General features: G+C 38.1%; 1 protein-coding gene across 1 annotated transcript; it reads left to right on the top strand.

Annotated features, from left to right (window-relative positions):
* Window positions 1–948: 948 nt before the first annotated feature.
* Window positions 949–19,302, top strand: frj (membrane bound O-acyltransferase domain containing farjavit). The gene is made up of 9 exons (XM_070086044.1): window positions 949–1,248; window positions 5,784–5,910; window positions 13,055–13,226; window positions 13,362–13,516; window positions 14,018–14,229; window positions 14,951–15,127; window positions 16,526–16,664; window positions 17,078–17,266; window positions 19,020–19,302. Exons 1-9 carry the CDS (start codon window positions 1,037–1,039, stop codon window positions 19,164–19,166), a joined length of 1,530 nt encoding a protein of 509 aa, XP_069942145.1. The 5' UTR covers window positions 949–1,036; the 3' UTR covers window positions 19,167–19,302.
* Window positions 19,303–20,507: the final 1,205 nt, after the last annotated feature.

A 20,507-nucleotide genomic window follows, 5' to 3' on the forward strand; every position in this document is an offset into this window, starting at 1 on the left:
TCCCCCCAATGAAAAGCAGGGGTGTCACTAGCACGTTAAGAGACCATACAATAAGTGTCAGGGGCCCGAGACTGTTCAACTGCCTCCCAGCACACATAAGGGGGATTACCAACAGACCCCTGGCAGTCTTCAAGCTGGCACTGGACAAGCACCTAAAGTCAGTTCCTGATCAGCCGGGCTGTGGCTCGTACGTTGGTTTGCGTGCAGCCAGCAGCAACAGCCTGGTTGATCAGGCGCTGATCCACCAGGAGGCCTGGTCACAGACCGGGCCGCGGGGGCGTTGACCCCCGAAACTCTGTCCAGGTAAACTCCAGGTATAGAGGGAGCGTCTCTCTCCAGTGTACTTCTTCATGTGCAAGTTTGATACTAATCCTTCTATGATAAGAATATGCAGAACAACCACTGTGAAAAAAAATAGAATTTTAAACGCATTCGTGATTTCTCACATTATCAAGGAACTGTTATAAATGTGAGAAATCATGAAAGCACTTAGAATTCTATTTTTTTTTTACAGTGGTTGTTCTGCATATATATATATATATATATATATATATATATATATATATATATATATATATATATATATATATATATATATATATACATACATACATACATACATATATATATATATATATATATATATATATATATATATATATATATAATTCTTATCTTAGGGATACATACATACATATATACATAGATACACATACATATATAAGCTGCGTGTTGACTTTAAATTCTTATCTTAGGGAATAAAGTAATACTCTGGTGATGTACTTAACGTTCATCTTTAATGATGCTCAGTGTAGTCGATGGGCATTAATTAAACCCTCAACAACCATTAACCACAGTGTGTGTGCCACCTCATAACACCTGTGTGCCACCAAACCCCCTGACCCCCCCCCCCCCAAAAAAAAAAAAAAAAAAAAAAATTATGCCATGGATAAACCTCGGCGAGGTTAGTGAGGCAGACGGAGGTACATCTTGGAGCCTCCACTACGTAACTTCTTTTTTACCTGCAACTGTAGCAATGAAGACTGATGATATAGTGTACCTGTCACTGCTGATAGCTTCTATAGGGTTTGGACAGTTGTACAGACGTCTGGGAAGCCCTGAAGTGAGGAAATGGGTGGGTACATGTGTAGGAGTGTTGCTGACACTTGCTGTGTCTGGTACACACATCCTTCATCCACTCTTACTCACTGCTACTAATATTCTCATTATCAACTACGTTAGTAAGAGGTGAGTCCTCCTGATTATTACTTTAAATAACAGTTATTGTGTATGAATGTCAGATAAAGGACCCCAGTGGAAATAAGTCATTTTTTTTTGGGGGGGGGGTTATCTTAGGTTCTCTGCTGCTGTGTATGATAATCTATGAATACAATAAAATAACTATATTTATGTATACCTAAATAACCTTAGTAAGGTTATAATAGGCTGAGAGATGTGGTTCTCGGTGAGTGTGTATATTGAGAGTTTAATCCTTATTTTAAGTGTTATTCTTTATTGATGAATATGTTACATGGAGCTTTAATGACCCTCAGTGTGGCTCATAGTCTTTCAACTCAGTTAACAAATATGTGAGAGGATATATAAAGTTTGTCAGTATTTCTCGGTCACTTCTCCAGATGTGTCCCCAAGAATCCCATATAATCCATAAAACTAATAAACTCGCAATTTATGTATTTATTAATCCCAGTGCTAAATGACTCACATGTGTTGAAACTTACTAATATATAATAAATTTAGATTATCGTTGCAGTTAAATATGCAAATTGAATCATTTGCTATTCTTGTTTATAGACTGTATATACTTATTGCAGATGACCTATACTAGTTTAGCAGTTTTCTTGAAAATACTTATGTAATTTGTGTAGATATAAACTTTTTTAGCCTATTGGTCTGTAATACTTCCATGGTCATTCAAAACTCAAAATTCCAATTTTTATTTCTTTGCAAAGTTTAGTGTGTGACTGACAGGTTTTTTAAAGGGAGTATTTCCATGCATAGTTTACAATGTTTAAAAACTTTGGGGCCCAGTCCCTGGACCCATTATGTACCTCTGTAATCTTTTGACTACCGCCCACAGGATGGGTATGGGGTGCATAATAAACATATTAAACTAACTAATTACAATATTGATTTTCAAGTGCAAAGAAAGCCACTATCATGCTGAGGCATTACGGTCATGGTAGTGTGTATCTAGTGGTCAATGGTACTAAAGAAATATGTAAAACTATTTCTTTAGTACCTAACATTGCCTCCCAAATCAAAATCAAATCAAAATTTCATTTCTTTGCTAAGGTTACAATGTGTATTTACATTTCATAATTTGATTGATACAAAGAAAGTCACTATCATGCCAAGGCATTTTGGGCAGACTTAACCTAATATTAATAGACTACTTTAGTCTAGACAGGTGAAGAGTGGTAGAATACAGATATTCAATATTTTACTCTATTATTAATATGAGGTGCTAGTACACTATGATACAAACATACATCCCTTCATGTGGGATTGCCTTGATACTGGTGAAGGCCTCTTGATCCAAGGAATTGGAACTACCATCCATTTGGACCAAACCTCATTACCTCATTTTCCCATATTCCTAGTATATCTCCTTTATAGTATAATAATAAGGTATTAAAAGGACCCCAGTGGAAATAAGTCACTCTGTCTGACCTTTTTTTTTTTGGGTTATCCCAGGTTCTCTACACATGCTGCTATGTATGATAATCTATGTAACTATATTTGTGTATACCTAAATAAACTTACCTCCAATTTCCCAAGTGTTGTATGACAATTTGGATTTAATGCATCCTAGCCAAATTTTACCTGGCCTAATCCTTTCCAAACCCTGCCCAAACCCTAATGGAAATAAGTCACTGACTTTTTCTTTGGGTTATCCTAGGTAATTTACACATATGTTACTATGCATGATAATTTGTGTAACTGTATTTATGTGTACCTGTATGTAAATCAAATCAAATCAAATCAAGTTTATTCTTTATAAGGATTACAATGCTGAGTTTACAGAATTTGGATATTGTGTGGTTTACATGTTTTAAAATACTAATTACAGTGGGGGCCACTAGAACACCTAGCATGGCTAGGCATTTTGGGCAGACTTAGATTAATTCTTAACTTTAAAATATTACAAATTATGAGGCAAGTTGGTATTATGGCTAAGTGACTAAATACAGTTTGTGAGTTTAGCACAATACATAGTTTCAGTATTGGAGTATCACAGGCCAACTTATGACTAGTTGGGATTCATTATTTTAAGATTAAGATTGATATTTCTGTGTTTATGGTCAAATGGGTGAGCGAGTGTAAGTGTGAACCACCAGGTGGTATTCATGTAATTAGTTGACGGGGTGTATCAGGGAGATAAGATGTTTTCTAATGGTAGTTTTGAAGGTGTTGAATGTGTCTGCAGTTCTAGAGTTGTTAGGGAGGGTGTTCCAGATTTTAGGGTCTTTGACATACATTGAATTTTTGTAAAGGTTTAGTCGGACACGGGGAATGTCATAGAGATGTTTGTGTCTGGTGTTATGCCTGTGGGTTCTGTCACAACTATCAAGAAAGCATTTTAGGTCAAGGTTAATATTGGAATTTAAGGTCCTGTAGATGTAGATTGCACAGTAGTAAGTGTGGATGTACTGAACAGGGAGTAAGTTTAGATCTATGAAGAGTGGGGGAGTGTGTTGCCAGGGATGGGATTTAGTGATTATTCTTACTGCGGCTTTTTGTTGGGTTATTATTGGCTTTAGGTGTGTTGCTGCAGTTGATCCCCAAGCACAAATAGCATAGGTGAGGTATGGATAAATAAGTGAGTGGTATAGTGTGAGAAGGGCATTTTGCGGCACGTAATATCGTATCTTGGAGAGGATCCCAACTGTTTTGGATACTTTTTTGGTTATGTGTTTTATATGGGTGCTGAAATAAACATAACCCTGCCCTGCCCTGCCCTACTTGCTCTTCCATACCATACTCCCTACTTTATTTCACTTAATCTTACCTAACAACTTAATATTTGTGCATTTTCCTTCCAAAACAGCACTTTGGGCTGCATACATCAAGAGATTAGTATATATAAAGTATGTTCATTGGAAACCTATTTTAATTCCTATTATAGGAATCAAAAGCAGCTAGTCTTCATTTTCATTTCCATTTCGATGTTAGTGTTATCTAAACATAATACTGTACTGTAAGAAAATTGCTGTTAAAGGCAAATTTGTATTCTTTGCATACAGTAATTGTTAATTCATTTATTCCCTAAATTTTGATTAACGTTGCCTTTTCTACCATTATAATTTTTCTAATTATAACATATCACTAATCATAATTTTCATTCATATTTCATCCCTTCATAAATACGATACTTCCAAGGATGCTGTGCCCTCTGTCTCCATATTGCTGTTTTTAATCTGTCAGCTTCACTGCAGTTAATTTTTTTAATACACATATGCATTATCAATAGACCCCAGGCTGTCTTCAAGCAGGCGCTGGACAGGCACCTAAAGTCAGTGCCTGACCAGCCAGGCTGTGTTTCGTATGTTGGGTTGCGTGCAGTCTACAGTAACAGCCTGGTTGATCAGGCCCTGATCCACCATGAGGCCTGGTGGTGTAAGAATGGTATATAATACCGACAAGTTGAAATTAAGACACATGTGCAACATCTGGGTATCTTTATTGTAGACGTTTTGCCATCCAGTGGCTTCATCAATACAAATTCTAGGACATAACTTGAAGACAGTAGAACTATGTACAGAAGATGAGGTAATCAGTCCCTCAACCTAGGAGTAGGTGCGAAGAGCACCATAGTCGTGGAGATTCTGAAGCAGAAGAAAGGAGCCTGGCGCTTATATAGTAACGTCAGGTGTAGCAGACGAGGGCATAGTCACTGGTAGGCGGGATTCTCCAGCGGAAGTAGGTCCTTCCCAAAGAGATGGGTTAGTTGTAGTAGTAGTTGTCGTAGTCGTGAAGGTTATGTACATGTCCTCAGAATCAAGATTCCATGATGTTGCAGTGTCTGACATGTGTCTTAATTTCATCTTGTCGGTATTATATACCATTCTTACACAACTTGTCAGACACTGCAACATCATGGAATCTTGATTCTGAGGACATGTACATAACCTTCACGACTACGATAACTACTCACCCATCTCTTTGGGAAGGACCTACTTCCACTGGGGAATCCCGCCTACCAGTGACTATGCCCTCGTCTGCTACACCTGACGTTACTATATAAGCGCCAGGCTCCTTTCTTCTGCTTCAGAATCTCCACGACTATGGTGCTCTTCGCACCTACTCCTAGGTTGAGGGACTGATTACCTCATCTTCTGTACATAGTTCTACTGTCTTCAAGTTATGTCCTAGAATTTGTATTGATGAAGCCACTGGATGGCGAAACGTCTACAATAAAGATACCCAGATGTTGCACATGTGTCTTAATTTCATCATGAGGCCTGGTCACAGACAGGGCTGGGGGAGGCGTTAACCCCCGGAACTCTCTCCAGGTATACATACTGTACATATTGCAGTGTATGAGTTAAGTGTTTGTGTACAGATTAAAAAGGCTGTAGATATGTACAACATTTCTGATACTTAAATTAGGACTCAGCTGTAAAGATAATCTTAGTTTTCCTTTTGTTTCTCTCTCTCATATTCTCACACACACTTATGTAATCAATGTGCTCAATTTATTCACCAAAATTTATTTTGTCAAAGAACTCGCACTGATATTAGGTTACATCTTATGTCCACAGTTTGTGCCATGCTGTCAGCTTTTGGTGGAGCTTTTCATATCTGTTGTTTTTCCGCATTTGCCATCACCTTGGCTTGGAGGCAGCCCCGGCACATACCAATGCAGTGCAGATGATGATTACACTTAAGGTACATGGTTTCTTGAACCCTTAATACTTTGATGCTGGTGAGGGGCTCTTGATCTAGGGAATTGGATCTATACTCCAGTTCTCTGAATTGAGTCTGAATACCTTCCATTCCCCGCCCCCCCAAAGGAGCTGTATAATCCCTATGGGTTTAGCACTCTCCCATGATTATAATAATAATTACTACTTTTATGACTATACAAAATTTAGTTTTTGTTCAGTAGAGGTGTAGCTATTAAAGTATGTGATAGCAGAAGGAGAATCTAATCAAAGTCACTCCGTGAAATGAATGAGCTCTATGTAACTAGCATTTCATGTTAATAATGATCTTTTAGATAAATATATTCATGGCCCCATGTAGTTTGGTGAAAATACTGGATCAAAATTGGATTTATCTTTTTGGTCAGGAAATTATTAAATTAAAATTAATGATTGCTACTAGGGTGAGGAATTCTGTATCTTCAGTAAATAACCTAGGAAATGGCATCCTAGGGCAAGTCACCTATAGCTCAGTGATAAGAACCTTTGGCTGTCAAATAAAGGACTTGCATTTGCTTCCTGGGTGGGGTGAGACATAGGGGCAAGTCTTGCACCTGCTGCCATGTACATCTTGTAGTAAATAGATACTGTAGTGTATTTAGGAGTCAGTCAGTTTTTGTGGGTTATGCCCTAGGGGAGAGACCTCAATTAAATGTGAAATCTTAAAAGTGGCAAGAAATCAACACCAGATGTTACTGAGCATTAAGTTGAGACTTTAAATATAATTTATAGGGTTGTGAAGAATTTGTAGAAAAATTGGACGAGACATTGAATCCCCTCTTTTATTAATTTCTAAATTTCCTGATTAATTTTAAAAACTGTACAAATTACAAAGCATTGCTTTGTTATCAGTATAGTAGTCTTGTTATTTTTATTATTTAACATTATTCAGGTGAAAATACTTACCATTCTTACCATTCAAGTGATATTGTACCCTTCTTATCACCCAGATGATATTGTACCCTTCTTATCACCCAGATGATATTGTACCCTTCTTATCACCCAGATGATATTGTACCCTTCTTATCACCCAGATAATTGTATTCTTATCACCCAGATGGTACCCTTCTTATCACCCAGATGGTATTGTACCCTTCTTATCACCCAGATGATATTGTACCCTTCTTATCACCCAGATGATATTGTACCCTTCTTATCACCCAGATGATATTGTACCCTTCTTATCACCCAGATGATATTGTACCCTTCTTATCACCCAGATGATATTGTACCCTTCTTATCACCCAGATGATATTGTACCCTTCTTATCACTCAGGTATTATTTTACCCTTCTTATCATCCAGGCGATAACACTATTATTCTTTTCAATTTCTTTTTAACTTAGCAAATTGTATTCATCACCAGTATGATGCTACCTTATTCCTTGTGATAATAACATAGTGGGAATGAAAGTTAGCTCTATTTCTCTGTCATATTCCATCACACAGGGTGGATTTCATATAGTATTGAAATCTTTCAGCCTGAGCTGGGAGACTTTAGTATGGCAATGAGGATATCATCGAGTAATTCATTAAAGGTTCATCAACTATGGGGGCTTCAAAGGTTTTTCGCCAGCAAAGCTGGAGTTACTGTTACTTGGGAATAACTTAACTTTCAGGATGGCATATGACACACACACACAGCACCTTTATCACTCAGTAATAAGTTATCATTCACATGATAACACTTGGGTTAATCTTTTTTGTATCTTGCTTGCCAACCAACAGTATCAACGATTGATAATTCTTTCATAAACTGTAATATATGTGGACACAGCTTTGACATTGGCAATGAAATCAGATAAGTCAGACTTTTATAATTATTATTAACACGCCGGCCTTTTCCCACCAAGGCAGGGTGGCCGAAAAAGAAAAGCTTTCATCATCATTCCTACACTACAGTTACAAAACTGCAACATTAACACCCCTCCTTCAGAGTGTAGACACTGTACTTCCCATCTCCAGGACTCAAGTCTGGCCTGCGGTTTCCCTGAATCCCTTCATAAATGTTACCTTGCTTACACTCCAACAGCACATCAAATCCTAAAAACCATTTGTATCCATGTGCTCCTGTCTAACACGCTCGCACATGCTTGCTGGAAGTCCAAGCCCCTCGCACACAAAACCTCCTTTACCCCCCTCCCTCCAACCTTTCCTATGCCAACCCCTAGGAATGTATACTACTATATATATATACTATATATGGTAGTAGGTTGGTAGACAGCAACCACCCAGGGAGGTACTACCGTCCTGCCAAGTGAGTGTAAAACGAAAGCCTGTGATTGTTTTACATGATGGTAGGATTGCTGATGTCTTTTGTCTGTCTCATAAATATGCAAGATTACAGATATGTCTTGCTACTTCTACTTACACTTAGGTCACACTACACATACATGTACACATTTATTTATACACACTCATCTGAGTTTTCTTTGATTTTATCTTAATAGTTCTTGGTCTTATTACTTTTCCTTTTATATCCATGGGGAAGTGGAATAAGAATCTTTCCTCCGTAAGCCATGCGTGTTGTAAAAGTCAACTAAAATGCCGGGAACAATGGGCTAGTAACCCCTTTTCCTGTAAAGATTACTAAAAAGAATAAGAAGAAGAAAATTGTCAAAGTGGGAAGTCTGAATGTGCGTGGATGTTGTGCAGATGATAAGAAAGAGATGATTGTGGATGTTATGAATGAGAAGAAGCTGGATGTCCTGGCTTTAAGTGAAACAAAGCTGAAGGGGGTGGGAGAGTTTCAGTGGAGAGGAATAAATGGGATTAGGTCAGGGGTTTCAAATAGAGTTAGAGCTAAAGAAGGAGTAGCAGTAATGTTGAAGGATAAGCTATGGCAGGAAAAGAGGGACTATATTAATTCAAGGATTATGTGGAGTAAAATAAAGATTGGATGTGAAAAGTGGGTTATAAGAAGCGTGTATGCACCTGGAGAAGAGAAAAGTGTAGAGGAGAGAGAGAGATTTTGGGAAATGTTGAGTGAATGCATGGGGAGTTTTGAATCAAGTGTGAGAGTAATGGTGGTTGGGGATTTCAATGCTAAAGTGGGTAAAAATGTTATGGAGGGAGTAGTAGGTAAATTTGGGGTGCCAGGGGTAAATGTAAATGGGGAGCCTTTAATTGAGCTATGTGTAGAAAGAGATTTGGTAATAAGTAACATATTTTTTGAAAAAGAGGATAAATAAATATACAAGGTATGATGTAGCACGTAATGAAAGTAGTTTATTAGATTATGTATTGGTGGATAAAAGGTTGATGGGTAGGCTCCAGGATGTACATGTTTATAGAGGGGCAACTGATATATTGGATCATTATTTAGTTGTAGCTACAGTTAGAGTAAGAGGTAGATGGGAAAAGAGGAAGGTGGCAACAAGTAAGAGGGAGGTGAAAGTTTATAAACTAAGGGAGGAGGAAGTTCGGGCGAGATATAAGCGACTATTGGCAGAAAGGTGGGCTAGTGCAAAGATGAGTAGTGGGGGGGGTTGAAGAGGGTTGGAATAGTTTTAAAAATGCAGTATTAGAATGTGGGGCAGAAGTTTGTGGTTATAGGAGGGTGGGGGCAGGAGGAAAGAGGAGTGATTGGTGGAATGATGAAGTAAAGGGTGTGATAAAAGAGAAAAAAGTAGCTTATGAGAGGTTTTTACAAAGCAGAAGTGTTATAAGAAGAGCAGAGTATATGGAGAGTAAAAGAAAGGTAAAGAGAGTGGTGAGAGAGTGCAAAAGGAGAGCAGATGAAAGAGTGGGAGAGGCACTGTCAAGAAATTTTAATGAAAATAAGAAAAAATTTTGGAGTGAGTTAAACAAGTTAAGAAAGCCTAGGGAAAGTATGGATTTGTCAGTTAAAAACAGAGTAGGGTAGTTAGTAGATGGGGAGATGGAGGTATTAGGTAGATGGCGAGAATATTTTAAGGAACTTTTAAATGATAAGGAAGAAACAGAGGCAGTAATTTCATGCACTGGTCATGGAGGTATACCATTTTTTAGGAGTGAAGAAGAGCAGAATGTAAGTGTGGGGGAGGTACGTGAGGCTTTACGTAAAATGAAAGGGGGTAAAGCAGCTGGAACTGATGGGATCATGACAGAAATGTTAAAAGCAGGGGGGGATATAGTGTTGGAGTGGTTGGTACTTTTGTTTAATAAATGTATGAAAGAGGGGAAGGTACCTAGGGATTGGCGGAGAGCATGTATAGTCCCTTTATATAAAGGGAAAGGGGACAAAAGAGACTGTAAAAATTATAGAGGAATAAGTTTACTGAGTATACCAGGAAAAGTGTACGGTAGGGTTATAATTGAAAGAATTAGAGGTAAGACAGAATGTAGGATTGTGGATGAGCAAGGAGGTTTCAGAGTGGGTAGGGTATGTGTAGATCAAGTGTTTACATTGAAGCATATATGTGAACAGTATTTAGATAAAGGTAGGGAAGTTTTTATTGCATTTATGGATTTAGAAAAGGCATATGATAGAGTGGACAGAGGAGCAATGTGGCAGATGTTGCAAGTATATGGAATAGGTGGTAAGTTATTAAATGCTGTAAAGAGTTTTTATGAGGATAGTGAGGCTCAGGTTAGGGTGTGTAGAAGAGAGGGAGACTACTTCCCAGTAAAAGTAGGTCTTAGACAGGGATGTGTAATGTCACCATGGTTGTTTAATATATTTATAGATGGGGTTGTAAAGGAAGTAAATGCTAGGGTGTTCGGGAGAGGGGTGGGATTAAATTTTGGGGAATCAAATTCAAAATGGGAATTGACACAGTTACTTTTTGCTGATGATACTGTGCTTATGGGAGATTCTAAAGAAAAATTGCAAAGGTTAGTGGATGAGTTTGGGAATGTGTGTAAAGGTAGAAAGTTGAAAGTGAACATAGAAAAGAGTAAGGTGATGAGGGTGTCAAATGATTTAGATAAAGAAAAATTGGATATCAAATTGGGGAGGAGGAGTATGGAAGAAGTGAATGTTTTCAGATACTTGGGAGTTGACGTGTCGGCGGATGGATTTATGAAGGATGAGATTAATCATAGAATTGATGAGGGAAAAAAGATTAGTGGTGCGTTGAGGTATATGTGGAGTCAAAAAACGTTATCTATGGAGGCAAAGAAGTGAATGTATGAAAGTATAGTAGTACCAACACTCTTATTTGGGTGTGAAGCTTGGGTGGCAAATGCAGCAGCGAGGAGACGGTTGGAGGCAGTGGAGATGTCCTGTTTAAGGGCAATGTGTGGTGTAAATATTATGCAGAAAATTCGGAGTGTAGAAATTAGGAAAAGGTGTGGAGTTAATAAAAATATTAGTCAGAGGGCAGAAGAGGGGTTGTTGAGGTGGTTTGGTCATTTAGAGAGAATGGATCAAAGTAGAATGACATGGAAAGCATATAAATCTATAGGGGAAGGAAGGCGGGGTAGGGGTCGTCCTCGAAAGGGTTGGAGAGAGGGGGTAAAGGAGGTTTTGTGGGCAAGGGGCTTGGACTTCCAGCAAGCGTGCGTGAGCATGTTAGATAGGAGTGAATGGAGACGAATGGTACTTGGGACATGACGATCTGTTGGAGTGTGAGCAGGGTAATATTTAGTGAAGGGATTCAGGGAAACCGTTATTTTCATATAGTCGGACTTGAGTCCTGGAAATGGGAAGTACAATGCCTGCACTTTAAAGGAGGGGTTTGGGATATTGGCAGTTTGGAGGGATATGTTGTGTATCTTTATATGTGTATGCTTCTAAACTGTTGTATTCTGAGCACCTCTGCAAAAACAGTGATAATGTGTGAGTGTGGTGAAAGTGTTGAATGATGATGAAAGTATTTTCTTTTTGGGGATTTTCTTTCTTTTCTGGGTCACCCTGCCTCGGTGGGAGACGGCCGACGTGTTGAAAAAAAAAAAAAATATCCAACACCATATGCCATTCCATATCCTGCACAATACTATGTGCCTGGTGCTTAATAATTAAGTCTAATAAAAAAAATTGCATTTTATACTTTTATGCTTGCTCCTAACACTGTGTAACAAGGCCTTTACTCTATTTGTTATAAATTTCTAAACCTCACGTATAATAATGTAGCTTTCGCAAACAAAATTACCATTGTCATATGTTTTGTTAACCATTATGGATTTAGAGCTTGAGAGATCCATTGAACCGTAGAAATAACAAAGGGGAAAAAAAGTTGGGTGATGCATTGAGTCATCTGTGGAGAGAAAGAACTTTATCTATAGTGGCAGAAAGAGAAATGTACCAGAGTACAGTTGTACCAATACTGTTGTGCGAGTGTGAATCATTGGTTTTGAATGTTAGAGTGAGGAGAAGGCTGAAGGGCAGTAGAGATGTGTTGAGGGGAAATGTGTGGTGTGAATATTATGCAGAGAATTCACAGTTTGGAGATTAGGAATAGGTGTGGAGTTACCAAAAGGATTATTGAGAGGGCTGAGGAGGCAGTTGTTGAGGTGGTTTGGACATTTAGAGAGGATGGAGAAAAATAGGACTGGAGGGTGTATAAATCTAGGGTGGAAGGAAGGAGGGAAAGGGGTCAGCTTAGGAAAGGTTGGAGGGAGGGGCAAAGGAGGTTTTGAGAGCTAGGGCTTTGGACATCCAGCAAGCTTGTGTGACCATCATAGATAGGAGTGAGTGAAGCAAGTGGTTTTTATGGTTCGATGTACTGTTGTAATGTGAGCAAGGTAACATGAAAGGATTCTAGGAAACCAATTAGCTGAACTGAAGTCCTGGAGGTGGGAAGTGCAATGCCTTCTTTCTGAAGGAGGGATGGCTGTGTTGCAGTTTGGAGGATCATCTGAACTGTGATGTCATTGCCCTTCTGGCAAGAGTAATTGAATGAGTGACAGTAAATTTTTTTTTTTTCGGGTCACCCTGTCTCAGTGGGAGATGACTAGAGTATTAAAAATAATAATAGGGATATGTTTTGTGTGATCAGCAAAAATGACCTAAATAGGAAAAGGATAGACATTGTATTAAATATGATAAGGAGTTAAAATGAGGATGAAACTATAGAGCTACTTGCAAACTTCTGAAGAATATGTCATGTTACTTTGTAATAATGTATAGCGTTGCACAGAACAATTCAGATGTTGCTCTTTAGCAACTCATAAAATTTAATCTCGCAGTTGATTGGTGTGTGCTTTGAAGTTCATGATACTTGGAGAAAACGTGGAGAAGCAAAGAAAAACGATGATGAGAAGAGAGCACAGCTGGAATTAGAGTTGAAATACGAGGAGGTTGACCCATCCCCAATGGACATCTTTCATTATGCTTTCTGCTATATTGGTGTCCTCACAGGTATTGTACATGTATTTAGAGATTATCCAAATGGCTGTGTTTTTCTTGATTTTCATATTACAGTTTGAAATACCTACTTGGGATTGTGTTTCTTCATATTTCTGATAAATTATTAACTACAAAATTTTTGGCTAGGTCCATATTATAAGTACAGAGTGTATGAAGATATGTTGCAAGGGTCACCTGTCAGCAGTGGACTGGATTGCTTACAAGCGACGCTGCGTAGAATATGGGTAGTGCCACTGTATGGAACTGCATTCCTAGCCTCTGATTACTTCTTTCCTCTGTCAGTAAGTGTTTTAATAAAATCGAGATTATCCTCGCCATGTTTCTGTTTACTGCTTACTTTGCCATATTTTTGTGTTATAAAAAGTACTGTAATTTGAAATTTCAAATGTACAGTGAGATTTATACAAGACTAACTACAACGAAAGTATGTAAGATCAGGACTTGTTATTGGTGGAGCAAAGAAAAAGAGAGTTAAGTGATCATGACACAAAATATTATGTAGCACAGACATGATAGACAAGCATAGGCTCTTTTTGAGGAGTGCTGCAAGAATAAGGGATCAAGGTATAAAATGATATATGTAATTGAGTCATAGGGGCTCAAAAATAAATATAACAGGACTCGCTTGTCGGTCATGAAGCAGCATCGAGAGATCATGCTGAACCCCACAAACTCTAATGGCTAAAGTAATTTCCATTAGGTACAGTAATTGCAGGCTTCATAGAAAAAACAATTGGTACCTCTTCACTGACCTAACAATTAAGATAAAACTGCATTTACAGTTTGCTGAAGATGAAGTGATCTTCAAAGATTATGGCTTTTTCTATCGTATATGGTACATGACTCCAGTGTTCTTCAACTTCCGCATGCGCATATATGCTGGCTTTGTCCTCTCGGAGTGTGTGTGCATCATGGCAGGGCTTGGAGCATACCCAGTAGCATGCGAGCCCAAACCTGGTCGTGGCCCTAGCAAATATGAGGCACTGGAAGTAAGGTGAGTGGTGGTGGTTTACTTACAACAATGTTGAGTAGTTTTCTATCTAAATCTAATAGTGTGCACAGTAGGCTAATGTTATGGCTATTGACCTTAAAGGAGGTTGACTTAAGCCTGTTAAGTCAAGAATATAACTAGAATTATGATCCGGCTTATAGCTTGTTGCAATTAAAAAAAAAATGCTCTCAGGATCCAACACTCACATGTATGATTAAACAATTTCTGCTCAAAGCTAAAACTATGTGGGTCATTCAACACTGCATTTCATAGGCAAGACTAACTTTAGAGGGAAAGAGGTAGATGTGAAGGTTGAGAACATGGACACAAAAAGGAAGGTACAGTCAGTGCAATAAATCAGTTTCACTTAAAATATAGAGATAATTTGCATTAAAGATAGTAGAGTAGGAATATCAAAGCACTGTTGGACTCTCAGTGTGACCTAGCAATTTTTTCACATCACCATTGGGCACTAGTGGCATAGCTAGGGGAAAGAGAGGGCAGCAGAAGGAGGAGTTGCCTCCCCAGAAAACATTTGGGGCTTTTTTTTTTTTTACACCCTTGCCTTTTTTCAGCTGTACTAACTGGAAGGCTGTATTTTTATTTCCAACATGAAATATGATATGTACTTACTGTAAAACCATGCTTTAAAAATAGTTTATGCACAGCATAATCAATTCAGTTTTCAACAATAAAAATTGAAGGGAGGTATTGAACATTGCAGATCTGAGAAAGAGTCAACCAAAGTTGAATATAACTTTGAAACTATCCATAATATTGATGAGTTTGGAGCAGACTTCACCCCAACTGTTCGTGCTGGCATGCGTTGCTGGAACATGACTGTGCAGTTCTGGCTTGCCAGCAATGTATACAAACGTCTCAAACTGGCCAGGCCAGTTAGGTGGGTGGACTCTTGTTTTTACTCTGTGAAGACCTTCTCAATAGAATCATTATGAAATCATTAATAATAATACTGATTGTTAAATTTGTGTAGTTTTTAATTGCTGTATCAGTGTTGTGAATCCATTCATGTTCTTCTTTCAACAAGCCAGCCATATCCCACCAAGGCAGGGTGGCCTAGAAAGAAAAACAAAAGTTTCTCTTTTTAACATTAGTAACGTATATAATAGAAAGGGTTACTAGCCCCTTGCTCCCAGCATTTTAGTTACCTTTTACGACACACATGAGTTACAGAGAAAGAATTCTGTTTCACTTCCCCATGGAGATTGGAGGAAATAAACAAGAACAAGAACTAGTAAGACAATAGAAAAAATCCATAGGGGTGCGTATATATATGCTTGTAAATGCATGTATAGTGTGACCTAAGTGTAAGTAGAAGTGGCAAGGCTTACCTGAAATTTTGCATGTTTCTTTCTTTCAACACAACGGCCGTATCCCACCGAGGCGGGGTGGCCCAAAAGGAAAAATGAAAGTTTTTCCTTTTACATTTAGTAATATATACAGGAGAAGAGGTTACTAGCCCCTTGCTCCCAGCATTTTAGTTGCCTTTTACGACATACATGGCTTACGGAGGAAGAATTCTGTTCCACTTCCCCATGGAGATTGGAGGAAATAAACAAGAACAAGAACTAGTAAGACAATAGAAAAAATCCATAGGGGTGTGTATATCTTTCTTTCAACACACCGGCTGTATCCCACCAAGGCAGGGTGGCCCAAAAAGAAAAACGAAAGATTCTCTTTTAAATTTAGTAATTTATACGGGAGAAGGGGTTACTAGCCCCTTGCTCCCAGCATTTTAGTCGCCTCTTACAGCACGTGACTTACGGAGGAAGAATTCTGTTCCACTTCCCCATGGAGATTGGAGGAAATAAACAAGAACAAGAACTAGTAAGACAATAGAAAAAATCCATAGAGGTGTGTGTATATATATATGCTTGTAAATGCATGTATAGTGTGACCTAAGTGTAAGTAGAAGTGGCAAGGCTTACCTGAAATCTTGCATGTTTATGAGACAGAAAAAAGACACCAGCAATCCTACCATCATGTAAAACAATTACAGGCGTCCATTGTACACCCACTTAGCAGGACAGTAGAACCTCCCTGGGCAGTTGCTGTCTACCATCCTACTACCTAGGTTATTTATTTATTTATTTATATACAAGCCTTTTCCCACCATGGTAGGATTACCCAAAGGAGACAACACTTTTACCATCACTGACTTCTAGCTGTCTTTGAAGAAGTGCATGACATTAATCACAGTTCAAATACCCAGTGAGCTGCTTTCCTGCATTCACTCTAACCTAAGACTTATGAACAGTAAGCACTTAAATCTCAACAGGGAGGCACTGACAATGCTGGCTTCTGCATACTGGCATGGAGTGTATCCAGGTTATTACCTCTCCATGTTGACTGTGCCATTTATCCTGGCCGTGGAAGACTACTTTGACCGCCTCGTCAGGAGGAGACTCGGAGATTCTGTATGTAAACGGTTTATGCAGAAAATGTTGTAGTTTAGAATGTAGATGTACCCAAGAAAAAATACAGATGAAGCATCAAAAGCATAGTGTAAAAATTTATGACAATAATAACTACTGGAGAACTAATTTTTCTTCTTAGCACCTAGTATGAAACTTAAAAGAAAAAGCCTATTAAAGATAAGACTAATTGACCAGGTCAATTTATGTCACAAAGGGCCAAGAATTGCACTTCATTTTTGTGTAATTAATAGTTGAGAGATAATGTAGGAGCCACTTTTACACTCCACCATTATGTGAAACCCTATGTAATAATGAATGAATAATAAGTAGAAGACAACATGTGATGATGATAGAGAATGAAAGTGGAAAATGTATATATATAGAGAAAAAACTATGTTGAATCAATATTTCAGGGCAAGTATGCCTATGACTGGTTTGCCTGGTTCGTCAAGATGCAGAACTTCGCTTACATGGGCATGGCTTTCCTGCTGCTGCGTGTGGACACTACACTGCATTACTGGCATTCCATAGGCTACATATACCATGGTCTTTTAATCATGATGCACGGCTTTGCTCAGTATGTCAACCTCATCGTCGGCAAGGTCAGTAAAGTAGGCTATATACATAATGTACACACAGACAGACAAAGACAGATGCACACTGGCAGATGCGCAGACACACAGACGTGGGCACAGATACACAGATGTGCACACACAAACATACACACACTGACACGATGTATCCCATGTCTGTCTTTAATTCTGTCCCATTTTTCATTTCTTGACTATTTTGGCTGTCAACTGAATATTTTCGCTTGAGCTGTGACCAGATCTTACCTGTCAGTGCCTTGTACTTAGTGCACAAGTTTAAACAAGTTTAAACAGCCTCGGTGGGAGACGACCGACTTGTTGAAAAAAAAAAAAAAAAATATATATATATATATATATATATATATATATATATATATATATATATATATATATATATACATGTATATATATAGCGTGTTAGATAGGAGTGAATGGAGACGAATGGTACTTGGGACCTGACGATCTGTTGGAGTGTGAGCAGGGTAATATTTAGTGAAGGGATTCAGGGAAACCGGTTATTTTCATATAGTCGGACTTGAGTCCTGGAAATGGGAAGTACAATGCCTGCACTTTAAAGGAGGGGTTTGGGATATTGGCAGTTTGGAGGGATATGTTGTGTATCTTTATATGTTTATGCTTCTAGACTGTTGTATTCTGAGCACCTCTGCAAAAACAGTGATAATGTGCGAGTGTGGTGAAAGTGTTGAATGATGATGAAAGTATTTTCTTTTTGGGGATTTTCTTTCTTTTTTGGGTCACCCTGCCTCGGTGGGAGACGGCCGACTTGTTGAAAAAAAAAAAAAAAAAAAAATATATATATATATATATATATATATATATATATATATATTATATTATATTATATTACATAATATGGCACAGAAGATTTAAGAGATACATTGTTGATATAAAGGTGGCATATAAGGTACATGTTGTTACCTGTGTATCACCGATTATAAGGCGAAAATCTCATCCAGCTCCTCAGAGCTGGGGCGTGTGCCCAAAATGCAGCAGGCATTACCCCTTTGAACAGCCGCACTGAGCCGCTGGAACAGAAAACTAGCTGCCCTGGGATCCCTAGTTACCCTGATGAGTCTTTTTCCCAGCTCCTTAAGGAAATTAGATGCACTCTTTCCCCATGAGCCAAGGGTCTCTGAGCCTATGGGAACAAACATGTAATGATGGGCAAGTTCTCCATATTTTCTAGACTTTTGGGACTCCCTGAAGCTGGCAGCTGCCCCTCCTTCCTCCCTGGTGTATTGGAGATAGGTATCAGCCAAGGTAGATGCACATGTATAGTCCCACACCACCTGCTTCCCATCTGTCCAGGCTTGAAGGGTGATACCATCTGGACGCTTCTGGCTGCCATCAGATCTGCATAGTTGGGGTGGCTCCCTTACTGCTGGGCATCCAGCTGTTGTGAGGCTCCTCTTGATAATGTTATTAACCTCCTCATGTCTTGCAATCTTTCCCTCGGATTTACGGCACATTTTTTTTATTTTTTTTTTTTTTTTTTTTTTTTTTTTTTTTTTTTTTTTTTTTTTTTTTTTTTTTTTTTTTGCCATAATGCTGTGCATACTATGGGCTTCTCACAAAATCTATATCACTTGCATGCTGTTTTAAGGGTACAAATTTTTATTTGTACTCTTAAAACCTGCTTGTAACTGTTTACCACACACACACATGCCCGTGCTACCACGGGTAAGTAAACTCAATTGCTGTATGCACTGTGGCTCTATTACAGTACTACATTTTTCCTTATCAGGCAGAACACAAGCTGAAGAAGAGCCGAGCAACAGCAATAATTGATGAACACACCAAGATGCGCTATGTCAAGACCAAGGAGGTAGTCGTGGATGGAGAGAATATTGCCCCCAATGGTTGTAATGGAGAGTTAGTCAAAGACAAGTAGAATCATTATATAAAATTAAAAAGTTGAAGTAAAGAAGGCATTTATAAATTTTTAAACACTGAAGAAAATGTAATAATTATCGCCTTGTATTTTATTTATTTTTTATACAGGGTTAAAACTTATTTCAAGGTTGAAGCAGATTTTTTTTGGGTGTGTCAACCTTGTATATTATTATTTTTAAGAAATAATCTTTATTACTACTTTACACACTTTGCTACATCATTGAATAACTACAAATATTGAGGATTTAACATTTTCTCCCCTCAGAACTTATTTTTATATAAATCATATTTGCAAAATTAGGTTTGAAATTAGTTTTCCTGAAATATATTTGTAATACAGTGTTACTCTGATGGCATTTCAAGCAGTGTGTTCCAACTGTATTTTTCTTGCTGATCCCCTTTAGCTTAATTCACAGAGGTTTATAGCCAGAAGTGACACAAAGGCAAAACAAGTCTTGATATTTAATAGTCATTTAAAATACTACTACAGTAATCAGTGATTTACACTATGAAAGAAAGGATTTTGCTGTTAATACATATTGTTCTAGATTAGGATTGAACTTCAATAACTTGTATTCATTGTTGCATTATTTGTGTAACTAGTGACCACAGTTGTGAATTATATTTTATTAGTGTGTTGATGAAGATGTATGAGGTGAGTGATGTGTGGCAGGATATTACAAGACAAAGGTTAAAAAAAAAAAATTCCATATTCTTCTTGAGATTAATTGCATTCATTTCTAGATGAAGATTTATGGAAAGAGTGGCAGAATAGCCCAGGAATCTTACTGTATTTAATGTGCTTACACAAAGCATGCTGGATACTCAAGCCCCTACAACTCAAAAGTTTTTTTTTGTACCTCCCTTCTTTTACCAATCCTGAGATGACTCCCACCCTTCTATCCCAGATTTATGAACCTTCTACATCGACCTAGCCCTCTTCATCTTCTCTACCTACCCAAACCACCTTAACAACTTCCTCGGCTCTGACTTACCCTTGGCCACCCCACATTGCCTCTTAATTTCTATGCTCCATTATATTCACAACACACACAAAAACAGTATCATTAAATTCAAAGATTAATATGATTTCACGTTTTCAATACTATTGATTATATAGTGTGTATACGTATTATATAGAACCTGGATGGAACTGCTAGTTTTTAGGTTAAAACAATCTTTGCATATTAATTTTCCCTTACCATAACCTAAGTTAGAGATAGGTAACTATCTTGCAGTCAATTGTAAATTCAGATTTTAAATAAGAGGTTCCACTGCTAATGCCAAGGATGGTTTAATGTGTTAATGATAGGTAAGAGTGTTAGATTGAAACCTAGGA

The sequence above is a fragment of the Cherax quadricarinatus genome, chromosome 18 (genome assembly GCF_038502225.1).
Source record: "Cherax quadricarinatus isolate ZL_2023a chromosome 18, ASM3850222v1, whole genome shotgun sequence".
Taxonomy (NCBI): Eukaryota; Metazoa; Arthropoda; class Malacostraca; order Decapoda; family Parastacidae; genus Cherax; species Cherax quadricarinatus.